General features: G+C 34.6%; 1 protein-coding gene across 2 annotated transcripts in view; it reads left to right on the top strand.

Annotated features, from left to right (window-relative positions):
* The window catches only part of LOC144967703 (uncharacterized), a 62,315-nt gene that overhangs the window by 47,784 nt on the left and 1,037 nt on the right, over window positions 1–13,494 (top strand). For both annotated transcript variants that reach the window (XM_078905246.1, XM_078905245.1), the window contains exons 15-18: window positions 268–412; window positions 4,382–4,512; window positions 5,125–5,311; window positions 6,110–6,256. In XM_078905246.1, coding sequence (XP_078761372.1) covers window positions 268–412; window positions 4,382–4,512; window positions 5,125–5,311; window positions 6,110–6,256 — 610 coding nt within the window. The remainder of the gene's footprint in view (window positions 1–267; window positions 413–4,381; window positions 4,513–5,124; window positions 5,312–6,109; window positions 6,257–13,494) is intronic.

Raw genomic sequence — 13,494 nt, 5'->3', positions numbered from 1 at the left:
TTTGTAGAGCATCCAACATCAAAATGTTTCTGGTCCTCATTGTTTATCCAGTAGTTACAGTGTGTCCGATTTGTACTGAATGAGGCTTTGTGGTCTGATAGTATGCCATTCTGCTTGTGATCTGTAGGTTCCAGTTTCAAGTCTTGTGGCACAAAATAAGAGTCTTTGAAAATATGTTTAAAATAAGTACCTGGCAGACATCTTTCTGCATGTTTTTCAGAGGCAGTTAAAAAAATTGATTTTAAATCTATCATCCATATTTCACAGCTTCTCCCTTTTCCAATGGGTGGAGATGGTCAACTACGTGGCCCTAGCCGGCGTGTTCTCCAGTCAACTCTCTTTGTCACCTCAGAACAGTGTGCTGTTGTCTTTACCACTCTCTCTGTGTCCTGCCATCAGAGTGTGTTTCATAGTAAGTCTATTTTAATCCTATTCTATCTGGTATTACAATTTCCTGCTTCTTATATTTTTATGAATAAATAGAGGTATATATATAATTTTCATTTTTACAGATTCACAATGATTAATACACTGCATTCTGTTTCATGTCTTCCCACAGCAGGATCTCTTTTTTCACTCTCTCTCTCTCTCTCTCTCTCTCTCTCTCTCTCTCTCTCTCTCTCTCTCTCTCTCTCCCTCTCTCTCTCTCTCTCTCTCCCTCTCTCTCTCTCTCTCTCTCTCTCTCTCTCTCTCTCTCTCTCTCTCTCTCTCTCTCTCTCTCTTCCCCCACCCCCCTATATCCTGTAGTCTGATATTTACTCATACAAGGTGGGTTATATGTGTAAAGAGCCTTACCCAAAAATACAATGTATGGGTTTTTAAAAATCAATATCACCCATCTGATCACTTAATATTGCTCAACTCTGTTATACTTTGCTGTTAATCACATTTAAAATAAGCCAATAGCATCACTCAGTTGCATCTTTAGATAAAACACACATCACCATGATAAGAAAATTGTGATTTTATTAAATAGTCGTTTACCAAAGAAACTAGACAGTTTGTTTTCACCAATAGTTCGATACCGGTTGGAACAAATACAATGACATATACATATTTGGAAACTAGGCAAAACTAGTTTTCTTTTGGCTTATGAATTTTTGTAATCTGTTGAAAGTCGCAGATATTTAAAACCACTCATCAAAATTATCAATTTTGCAAAATTGAGCACAAAATTCAAATCATCACACTTGACGCACTTAAGTATTTTGAATGTCCATGGTTAGAATTGGTCAATGCCACAACTCTTTGACTCATTGATGATGTCATCTGATGGACTGTTTCTGCTGATATATCATTCCAAGTTGTATTTAATCTGAAGAACAGTTCATTGGATTTTGTACAGCATTCTTGCTTTCTTTCTGGTTTTTTTTTGTTTTTTTTAATCCCACATGTGTTAAATGGGATTGATGTCAGATGACACAGCGGGCCATGGGTTCTTCACTCATAGATTTGAATCGTTTAGGAAAACAAATGTTTGTGATGAGGCATTATCATGCTGGAATATCACTGCTTGATTATCTAATTCCAAATAAACAGGACAACGATTGCTTTAAGAATTTCACTGATGTATCTGGAGTCTTTGATTCTTATTAACTCAGTTTCTCTACCACAAATTATCACTCTCTACAACTTTACAGATCCATATCCTCGATTTGTTACATCAATGATTCTTTTGTCATTGAAACGTCCACCTCGAGATCGATAGCATGAATTTGTTGTCTCTAGAATCAACTTTTTTCAGCGATCTGTCTGTAGACAAAACACTGTCCCACATATTCTGATCCCAGTCCTAGTGTTCATGTGCCCGTCTCAGTCGAATAACTTTGTGCAAAGAGTCAGCTTTGGTCGAAGTACGGGTCACATTTTCCCCTCTGAGTGGTATTTCAGTGCTAGGTCAACTTGACCCCATTAGTGGGGTCAGCCCATGGGTGGAACAGGTAGCGGTCAGGAGGAATCTGTGATGCCCCTGATGGTAATTAATTGTTGCAATATTTCATGGTATTGCACAGTTGCTAACATGAATATGAAAATTGTTCCCTCACCACAAGCAAAGCAAAGGTTTCTTTCATCATATGCCATGGTTGATAATAATGTATCCTCTTAAGGCTGCTCATAAGAGAGGTGTCAATTTAGTGGTTATTGAGCTATCAATGAAATTAATTTGTTGTAATTTGCATATCAACAATTTAATTCCCAGCGGCAGAAAATGATTGAAACACGCATCATTATAAAGTAAAAATGATGATCTTGACACATGCCAAGTTTTGTTGTCCGGGCAGTAAAACCTTAAAAGATATGAATTTTTTATTGTAAATTTCTTATTTGGCATGACTTGGTGAGATCTCATTTTCTCTCCCACAGTATTCCGTGTCATGAATTATGTCCAAATATCAGTTTAGGAATAAAATATAAACCATTAGACGAAAATAATACTAATCTTATTTTTTAAAGCATTTAACTGATTTAAATATGAGTTTTGGGCACATTTGAAAGCCAACTTTTTAATGGCTTGATAACTTTTTTCTATACTTAAATCCCTTACGATTCAAGTCAAAATTATATTTTCTTATGACTGTTAGGCATTATAGTTTGAAGATGTATACGGTACTGCTTTTGTGTGGTTGTCTCAGGAAATGCCGACTTTATAGTGTCATATAGATAGGTGTCAGTGTTTAGGGTATTCTTGCATGTTGAATAAGAAATATAATGTAAGTTCAAGTTCTCCTTTTGTGCACAAGTGAATGTGTTAACTTTTTATAGACTGAAGCGTCCAGATATATATGGCAGTGATTTCCCAAAAAATAAATGACCTTGCTGTGGTATGCCTGTGGCCTTGTACTGATTTGACTCTGGTTGTTAGTCAAATTTAGAGATAAAACAATTGACTGGAGTTCAATGGTATATCAGATGACTTTACAAGACAATGACTAAATGTGTATTATTGAAGGAAAGGAGATGATTCTATATAACCTGTATGGACAGTGTGTTCGTTTTGAATTTAGTTGGTCGATAAGGAGAAAACGTTACTACTTGGAATAAACTAAATGCCCTCATAATTTTGAATCCTCTCTTGTCCACATACTATGTCCGTCTGTTTGAGCAAATCATTTAATTTAACAGTACCAGTGCTTAGTGTTAGTTGTAATTGATGATTGATACTGCAATATTTGTAGCATGTCCAGTAACCTTGTTGGGTGATTGATTTTTTTCTTGTAAAGAAGTCATACTTTATAGGCAGATTTATTTATTTATAGGCAGAGTTATTTTACCACATAAAGACATAAATCATATCAGTTTACTGTTATATACAGAACTAACAAAACCATGAATAAATCAAGAAAATCAACTGCCAATATGATAATAATGCACAGGAACCTAGATGCATATATGTACTTTTGATATTTATTAAAATTCTTGAGATACTGCCGCTGAGTTTTGAATTACAAATTTTTTATTTAAGTGCACCATAATTTAAAAGCACTTAAAATAAGATCCACAATTTGTAATATTTAAAGAAAGCTATTAACCACAAGAATGTCAAATGTTCACTGATGTTTAGAATGAAAACTGATTTTTCAAATCAAAATAATAAATTGAAAGAGGCTGTTATTGTTTTCCCGCTATACAGACATATTATAAGACCATAAATATCCATAATTGCCCCCATTGGACACGGCCTTGCCTGATACCAGTTGAACTCCAATGACCTCACGCAGGTAGCTAGCAGGGAGGGTTAATGGCCCCTTGGGAGTTCCAACTGAAATAGGCTGGTTCCACGCAGTGGGGTTTGTGACATTTGAAACCACGCCCACTTACCGTGAAAATTTAGTGTGGCATCTGCTGCGTAGCAACGCTTATGTGAAATTAATTTTTGAAATTTATGTTTTGGATGCACATGTAAAATTTACAAAATGCAGTTTTGCTACTGACAAGTTTGGTGGTACGCATCTGCTCCTCATTTGTGTCAATGAAGGCATGTGATACATTAATAGAAAGAGAAAATTGTCTACTTTAAAAATTACCATGTACCACTTTCTTTCCTCTTCAATGAGAAAATAACAAATACAAACTGTCTAGTTTCCTTTTTAAATGACTATATATCCATTTTTGGATGGCACTCCTTGACACGTTTTATTTTGTGGCGTCATGTCATTATGTTAAATAATTAAAAAACCCTCCTGCCCTGCTGTTCAATCAAGTGCTGTCTGGAAGGAGTTCTTTGGTTGGTTTGCTTTAATTGAGAAGCCTTGAATTTTAAAAATATAAATGTTTTTTTTTTTTCATATTTTGTTAGTAGAACAATTAGTACAAATAGTATATTTTCATCATTTCTTTAATGTTTCTGTCTCCATCATTTTATTTTCACACTTCTTACCAGCTGTGGTCACGTCTTAGATTGCCTCAGGTCATTTTGACTTCTATAGATGTTGGTGCTTTGTTCATCCTGGTCTTCATATGTTTGACAGTGCCTGAACTCACGGAGGAGGCAGAGAAAGTCATTAAGTACAGGTAATTGGAGAATCTTTTGAGTGCGCTGTCCAGACATATCAAAAACTTTATTTTTAAGGTCTCTGTATATAAGACTTTGACGAAATATTCAGCTCAAGAATACGTAAAAGATCAAGATTGTGCTTGGATTTCTTGGTATGCTGTGCTTGTGGCTGAGTTGATTTCCTAGATAATGCGCTTTATGGAAATCACTCAACTCGTGTGCAATTTGGTACCTGACTATATCTGTTTGACAAAAAAAAAAAAAAAAAATAGATAAATATTGTGAATTGCATCAACTATCTTTAAACTATTGAAAAATCATGCATAAAATTGCATTTATTCACAAGAGAAAACTTTGATTGATTTGTCCACAAACAACATTTATTTCTCTGATTTTCCGTAATCAGTAAGAAGAATTTTTGTTCATATCAGAGGGATATAACGAGAATTTTTTTTCATGAATATCTATGAATTTTCAAGATTTTTCCCCGTAATCCTATTACAAACAGACTGTGACTATTCTTAATATTTCTTAAAAGTACATAATAAGATTGTATCTGCAAATTTACTCTATCCATAAGTTTTGTTTTTGTTAGAATGTCTTTTAAAAAAAAAAACATTTTTTTTTAGCATTCTAGTTGCCTCTTTGTCATGTGTCGCATTGGTTGGACTAGACTTGTCATCGTGGCAACTGCCAGGTGGCAGCTCCACAACATTCACGTCACCAAATACCATATGGGAATGTCCTGCATGGAAATTCTTGGTGATCGTTGGTTTGGTCATCGTAATCACTCTCAAGATTATGCACTCTGTCAAGGTAGGCCTACATCCTTTATTGTCATTTTAACTTGTAGTATCAATGTTGTTGTATTGTTTTTGTTGTGATTATTATTATTATTATTATTATTATTATTATTATTATTATTATTATTATTATTATTATTATTATTATTTTTAAAAAAATAATTTTTATTATTATTTTTATCATTAACTGTAATACAATTCAGTGATGATAATAGCCGAATTTCGTGATTTTGGGATTTTCTTTGAAATGTTCTGCTGTTTTTGCAGGTGGCTCCATGGTAGATTGAAAATAATCACCATCATGTCTTGTGTCGAATTTTGACACCTGTGCTCAAATGCATGGATTTTGTGATACTGGCAGTTTTATGACGTCAGCCTAGACATGGTGGCACCAACTATCAAAAGTGACACAAGGCCAGTGGTGTCCTGGGATTAATTGAGGCTGTGTAGGGATTGGAAAAGAAAAAAAAGAAAATCAATTCATCTCTCTCACTCTCTCCCTCTCTCACTCTCTATCTCTCTCTCTCTCTATCTCTCTCTCTCTCTCTTTTTTTTTCCTCTGTCTCTCTCTTCCGTACCACATTTCTCTCTCAATCACCCTTCTATCGTCTTGTTATGTTTTTAGAAGTCATCTTGTCACAGAAAGATACAATAAATATAACACTAAGCAAGGATGATGATCGACTCAGAAAGCGATTGTTCAAATTATTTTTATTTTGCTGTTTTTCCCTTGTTTTCCCTTGTTCCAGACTATGTTTTACAAGTTATTAAATATTCATGAGTCTAATTTATAAACTGCATGTTTTTTCAGGGTCCCCACAAGCTGCCCATAACATTGCAATCAGAGGAAAAATCCAGTTGGTTCACCCTTCCAGTCATCACCAATGTTATAACAGTCATCACTTTCCTGTTGGCCTGTACTCAGGGACCTGATGATCCATTCTTACAGGATTTATGGGTAAGAAGCTGGTTTAAATAAACAAAAAACAAAATAATCACTATTTGATAATCTGGAATGTCTGAGCTGAAAATAGCAATATTAACTTCTCAAAGTGATCAATCACTCTTCTATTCTTTTTGTGCCTGTGTCTCAGGTTCTGTGGTCACTGTGGTGCAGAAGTATTGTCTTCGACTACGACACATTCTAATTCTGTTTGGGGTCCTTTGACTTCCCAGGGTGGGCGCAGAGGTCACTATTTTTCAGTGTTCTATCCCCTTTTATCTGTTTTCCCTTTCAACATTGCTCTTGTCTTTGCTTTGATTTGGCATTGCCCATTTTTTTTTCCTTGTCCTGACAAGGATCTTTGGTGAAAGGGAGGCAGTTGAATGTATGGTTCCTTTTTTGAGAGAGGATATTTTGTTTCCTTGCCCTGTAAAGAATCTGCTAGTCATGTACTATTTTCGTTTTTAATTTTGAATCTTTACTTTGTAAACATTTGAGTGTAACCGTCATAGAGGGATCCTTTGCTTCTGTCTGGATGGGACTTTTAGGTATTGTCAAAATGGACACATTGATAGATTGCTCATGGAATCTTCTGTTCTCTCTTTGAACCAGTCCCCTTTGTCTTACTTTTTATTTAGTGCTTTAACTTCAGATCTAGAACGTTTTCCTCATCATTTTCCTTTTCACTAGTGCTGAAATGACCCAATAGTGCTGTAAGCAATATACAGTGATACCAAAATTCTGGTCTCGAGCAAAAAATTCCGGGTTATGGGCAACTTCTGTCAAATTCTGGTGAGGTCATATTGTTACAACATCATCATCACTATCAATACTACTATAACCACCACCACCACCACATCACCATCATCACCATTATTGCTACAACCACCACCAGATCATCATCACTACCGTTACTATTACACCAACCACAACATCATCATCACTATCAATACTACTACAACAACCACCACAACGTCTTCACTACCACTACGACTACAATCACCACCACATCATCATCACTACCTCTGCTACTACAACCACCACCATCACATTGTCATTACCACTACTACTACAACCACCACCACATCATCATCATCACTACTACTACTACTATTACAACCACCACTACTATCACCTCATCACTGCTAACGCCATGTCATCATCATCACTACCACAACTACTTCTACAACCACCCCCACCACATAATCACTACCACTACTACTACAACTACCACCACCACATCATCATCACTACCACTACTACTACAACCACCATCACCGCTTCATCACCACCATTACAACTACAACCACCATTGCATCATCATCACTACCACTACTACAACAATCACCACCACCACATCATCATCATCATCATCATCATCACTACCACTACTACAACAGCCACAACCACCACATCATCATCACCACCATTACAACTACAACCACCACCATATCAGCATCATCAATAATAATAATAATACATGACATTTATAACGCGCATTTTCATCACTGGGTGATGCTCAATGCGCGAAACAATAATACAGTGACATTATTATACAAATGAAATATTATACATACTACATCAAAATAATATTATCGTTATACAACAATGTAATAACTAAACATAAAGTCATTAATACAAGATATGTTATAATCCATCCACATGCTATGTCAAATACGGAAATAATATAAAATAATGATATAATAACATAAACTAAATTAACATTCATATTGGGGTCAAATTACAAAGATGCATTAATCAAGATGTGTTTTAACAAAGAGATGGTGTTTTAACTTTGATTTAAATATTGATAAGGACTTCGCTTCTCTTATTCTTTTAGGAAGAGAGTTCCAGATGGAAGGTCCGACGTGTCTGAACGATCTGCCGCTGTAAAATTTATATTTAGATTTATTTGAAACAATTAATTTTGTAGAATCTAGTGCAGAACGTAGACTCCTCACTACTAAAGCCACCACATCACCATCGCTACCACTAATACTACAACCTCACCTCGCCCTAGTTCAAATTGTGCGCTGCACTGCAGCTGATGCCTGTGTTATTCCAGTCTTCCCTTGGAATGTACCCTAGAGACAAATTTTCACTATGGGATGAATAATGGGAATATTTTTTTTTTGTTTTTTTTTTTTTGTGTGTGTGTGTTGATCTATGTAAAAAAAATTATCTTTTGCAATACATTAAGATGTTAATTCCATCCATTTGCTTCATTGTAAAAAAAATTTAAACTGGGTTAAATAATAATAATTTATTCTTTAAAAAAAAAGGATTGGGGCCAAAATTGTTCCGTTTAGTCAATATCAATTTAAAGAATTATTGTCAAATCTAAAATTTATAAAACTATTTGTTTCAAATCCTTTTCTAAGTTAAGCGTAATTTTACAACCCATTGATTATTAGGAAAATCTGCTGGGACATAATGATTGGTTATTTGATGACCAGTTTAGATGAGATAGCAGATTGGCTTTTACCTCAAAAGTAGCATGTATAATGTATTCGTTTAGCTCGGATTTTAATAATTTATCAAATAAATCAATATGGGTGAACTCCTTTTATTTTTTATCTGTCCAATCAGAAGAATATGTTGAACAAATGTTATTTTATCTGTCCAATCAGAAGAATATGTTGAACAAATGTTATTTTATCTGTCCAATCAGAAGAAAAAGTTTGTCAACAAACTTTAGTTTCTTCCAGTCATGTGCCAAACATGATTTGACATTGTATTCAATTCGACCAATATGTCATAAACATTTTTCAAGACTACATTAGAGTTCTGGCAGCCCACTGACTTTCTCTATCACTCACTTAACCCATGACGTTCAGCTCATTTTAGTTTTAGAACTTCAGTTTCAGTTTTGCTCATTTTTCCTCTTTTCTTACCCTCAAGCATGGATGCCACTTTTCCAGGACATCCTGGAATTCCGGGGTACAGCTTTTCTGGTACTAGATTTTCTGGGTTGTGTCCTACTTCCTCATAATGGGGCCAAGGTGAACAACCAAAGGAAGGCAATTTTTACACTGAACATGTGAAACAATTGCACTGCAATTTTTTCACAGTAAGCTTTTTATCAAAAAGAGCTCCATAATTCGCAACTGCTTGTACTGTACAGCAATGGATTGCACCTCCTCTGATTTGAGTATAAAGAGGTGGGGCACTCCTGTTATTCATTGCAAATGCTTGTACTGCAATGGACTGTACCGCCTCTGATTTGAGGATATATAAGTGCAGAAGAAATCAAATAAAATCAAAGTGACCATGACATTGACAACGTCATCATCAATACCACCACTACTACAACCACAACATCACTACTACCACTACTACAACCATCACCACGTTATCATCGCTACCACCACAATCACCATCGTCACTACAACCACTCCAATAACCACCCCAATAACCACCACCAATTCACCATCTTTCCTACCACCACTATTACTACCACATCATCGTCACCACCACCATAACTACAACCACATAATCATCATCATCATCATCAGCAGCAGCACCACCACCACTAGTGCGACACCACCACATCATCACTACCATTATCACTACTACAGCCATCATCGCATCATCATCACTACTATTATTGTTAACTCTACTACTACCACATGATTATCATCACAACTACCAACATGAATATAACAATCACTACTACCACTAATACAACTATTAGCAGGTCATCTTCATTAGCCCTCTTACAATAACCACAACCGGCATGTCAAAATGATCACTACCACCACTTTTACTACAACAACCACCACCTCATCATCATTATCAATACCACCACTGCTACAACCACTATCACATCATCACCATCTCTACCACCACCACTACTACAACAGGGTGTCCATCAAGGTCGTAAATTCATAAATTTGATGTCTTGGTCCTAAAGGTAGTTAATGGTTGTAAATTTTTATCTTTGGTCCTAAAAAAAGTTATAAAATAGTTGAAGATTCAAAGAATTAACATTTTAAAAAGTTCTTTGAGGAATTCAAACTGAAAAGACACAATTGCAAATGCAAAAAATGACGAGGCTTTATTTAGCAGCTGCCATTTTGAAAATCATTGGCACCAGTCAGACATGATACAAACTGAACATGATGATGTGCATTTGTGGTCAGTCATTTTTGTCCCCTACTGCTCCCGTAGGGAGACTCACCTAAGTCTCAGAGGACTCTGACCCAATGTGAACTCCACATACTCTCCACATATTATGATAATAATAATAATAATAATAATAATAATAATAATAATAATAATAATAATAATAATCAGAGACGCCAACTAAAAAATTCATACTTGAATGAATTTTTGAATGAAAAAAAAATTCGGAGCGATGTGTAAGTCTGATACTGATAACCCATTTCATTAGAGGCTAGGGAGACCAAGATTTTGGTCTCCAGGCGTAACCATAAAACTGTATTTTCGTTGATAGAACTGTTTCTTTATGGTGAAGATGCGAGTTTTTTCTTCTTTTATTTATTGCTTGCCTGTTTGTTTTTGTCAGAAAAGAGATTGCAAGTTATCAGCCGGTCGCCCACACAAAATTTAATTAAATTTAAAATAAACTATATTTTTAGATTTTTGCTAGGGTAACCGTGTATTCATTTATAGAACTGCTTCTTCATGTTGTGGATTTTTTTGTGTGTGTGTTATTTTTTTTGGTTGTTTTTTTTTCTTTTGTTTTTCTTTTGGGTTGTTTTTTTTCTTAATTTTATTTATTTCTTTCTTATATATTGGTTTGTTTTTAGGCCTTGTAGCTAACATTATTATCATACCCCTACCCTCACCCCCCCCCCCCCCCCCTCTTACGAAATTTATTTTTGTACTCTTCTTTTTTAAATTTCAATTTCGGCATGCAGACCGTGATTTTGGCCTCCCGAGTAAAGTCGGCGGCATTTTCTTTTTTGATCTCGTATCATGGTCTCCTTTCAGGGCCTTATCTCCCTTGCACCCAACATCTTGGTTGTTTGTGGATCGCCCCCACAGGCTTCCATAATATACAATAAACAATTCGGACTCGACGTACAACTAAATTCTGTGAACAGAGAAACTCCCCCCCCTCCAGCCCTCTTTTCTTTTTTTTTTTCTTCTTTTCATTGACCTTAGTGAAAAAACTCTTCTCAAACGAACTTATCTCAGACTCAGTCTCAGATCCAACGAACCAGTGGTATAGGCAGACTCACTTTTTAAAAACGTCCCTATTTTCTACTGAGACATTCAGTTGAACTTCAAAAAAAAAAAAAAAGATCTGCTGTAGGCGTCAGCTCACAAGAAACAGGGAACGACGATGGAGTGGAGACTACTACTACTACTACTACTACTACTACTACTACTACTACTACTGCTGCTGCTGCTGCTACTACTACTACTACTACTACTACTACTACTACTACTACTACTACTACTACTACTACTACTACTACTACTACTACTACTACTACTACTACTACTACCACGACGACGACGACCACCACCACCACCACCACCACCATTAGGTTTTGGAACTTGACTTCATTTGAAATAAAGGGACTTTGGATGAGATGGTATTTGGCATTGTGTTTACTTATTGTATAGTTCTAATCAGTTATCAATTTAGAATTATAGGATATATAAACACAATGCCAAAAGAAAATAAATAAATAAATAAATAAAAATAAAAATTCCCTTTATTCATCCCATAGGCCATAGGGGAAAGTTTTATCTAAGGTGTGTTCTAAGGGAAGACTGGAATAACTCAGGCGTCAACTGCAGTGCAACGCCGCAATTTGAGCTGGGGCGAGGTGACTTGCTCAAGGCCACACAGCGCAGAGGCAGATAATAATAATAATAATAATAATAATAATAGATCTTCATTGTCCATAAATATGGCAATTTGTCATTTAGTTACACTTGTTATAACGTTATATGATAACTATAACATTGAACAGATACTTCACTCCTACCTATTCTCTCTCTCTCTCTCTCTCTCTCTCTCTCTCTCTCTCTCTCTCTCTCTCTCTCTCTCTCTTTCTCTCTCTCTCTCTCTCTCTCTCTCTCTCTCTCTCTTCCTCTCTTTCTTTCACGCGTGCGAGATACACAACATAAACACATTCATTTCATTTTCAATTCGTTACATTTTTGGCAATTCAACACCAAATATTATCATCATTATCAATTGGTCACTTAATCTAACATTAAATAAATTAATCAGTTAATCAGTCAACGAATCAATCCTTTGTTTTGCTGTACCATATGAAATATTCAAAATTTTTATTGCTGATGGAACGAACGTTGATTTATACTTGTTAGTTCTACATTTAATCTGACAAAACCTTCTCCCAGATGGTAAAATACTAAATTCATGGTATAAAATATGTTTTTTATTGTTGGTAATTGAGAATGCTTTCCTTTCTATTGCTTTTCCATGAATTCTTTCCACTCCATCAAGAGGATGGTTTATTATTTTTGATGCCTCCTTGTAATGATCGAACTTGGTAACTTTCGGGTCGGAAGCAAAGACCGCTGAGTCATGCTACCCCTTAAATACCCTCCAAATTCCCTTTTTTTTGTTTGCGGAAATTCCTCTTTCAGCATTGAAATTCCTCTGAGTGCAGGGGTGTCTGAAATTCCTGTGCACCAAATATTTAGTTGGCGTCTCTGATTATTATTATTATTATTATTATTATTATTATTATTATTATTATTATTATTATTATTATTTTTATTATTTTTATTGTTATTATTATTAAGTCGCAATATAGCTTAAGGAATGTCTACTCAAACCAAACCATGGCAGAATGATTTGTGGATTATCCAATGTAGCGGTGGTGGTAGCGGATGGTGTTGATGATGATGATGATGATGATGATGATGATGATGATGATATATTTTGTTCAGAAAAAAGTTATGATTATTGGCAATGAAAGGCCTAAATAAACCTTTTGAAATTATTATTATTATTATTATATTATTATTATTATTATTATTATTATTATTATTATTATTATTATTATTATTATTATTATTATTATTATTATTATTATTATTATTATTATTTTTTTGTTATTATTATTATTATTATTATTATTATTATTATTATTATTATTATTATTATTATTATTATTGTTATTATTATTATTATTATTATTATTATTATTATTATTATTATTATTATTATTATTATTATTATTATTATTATTATTATTATTATTGTTAATGTTATTATTATTACTTTTTCATTTATTTTAAAT

This window comes from Berghia stephanieae, chromosome 3 (assembly GCF_034508935.2).
Source record: "Berghia stephanieae isolate SIO BIC M18660-M18661 chromosome 3, UCSD_Bste_1.3, whole genome shotgun sequence".
Taxonomy (NCBI): domain Eukaryota; kingdom Metazoa; phylum Mollusca; class Gastropoda; order Nudibranchia; family Aeolidiidae; genus Berghia; species Berghia stephanieae.
Note: the sequence above shows the minus strand (reverse complement) of the source record. Positions and strands in the feature narration are given on the sequence as shown.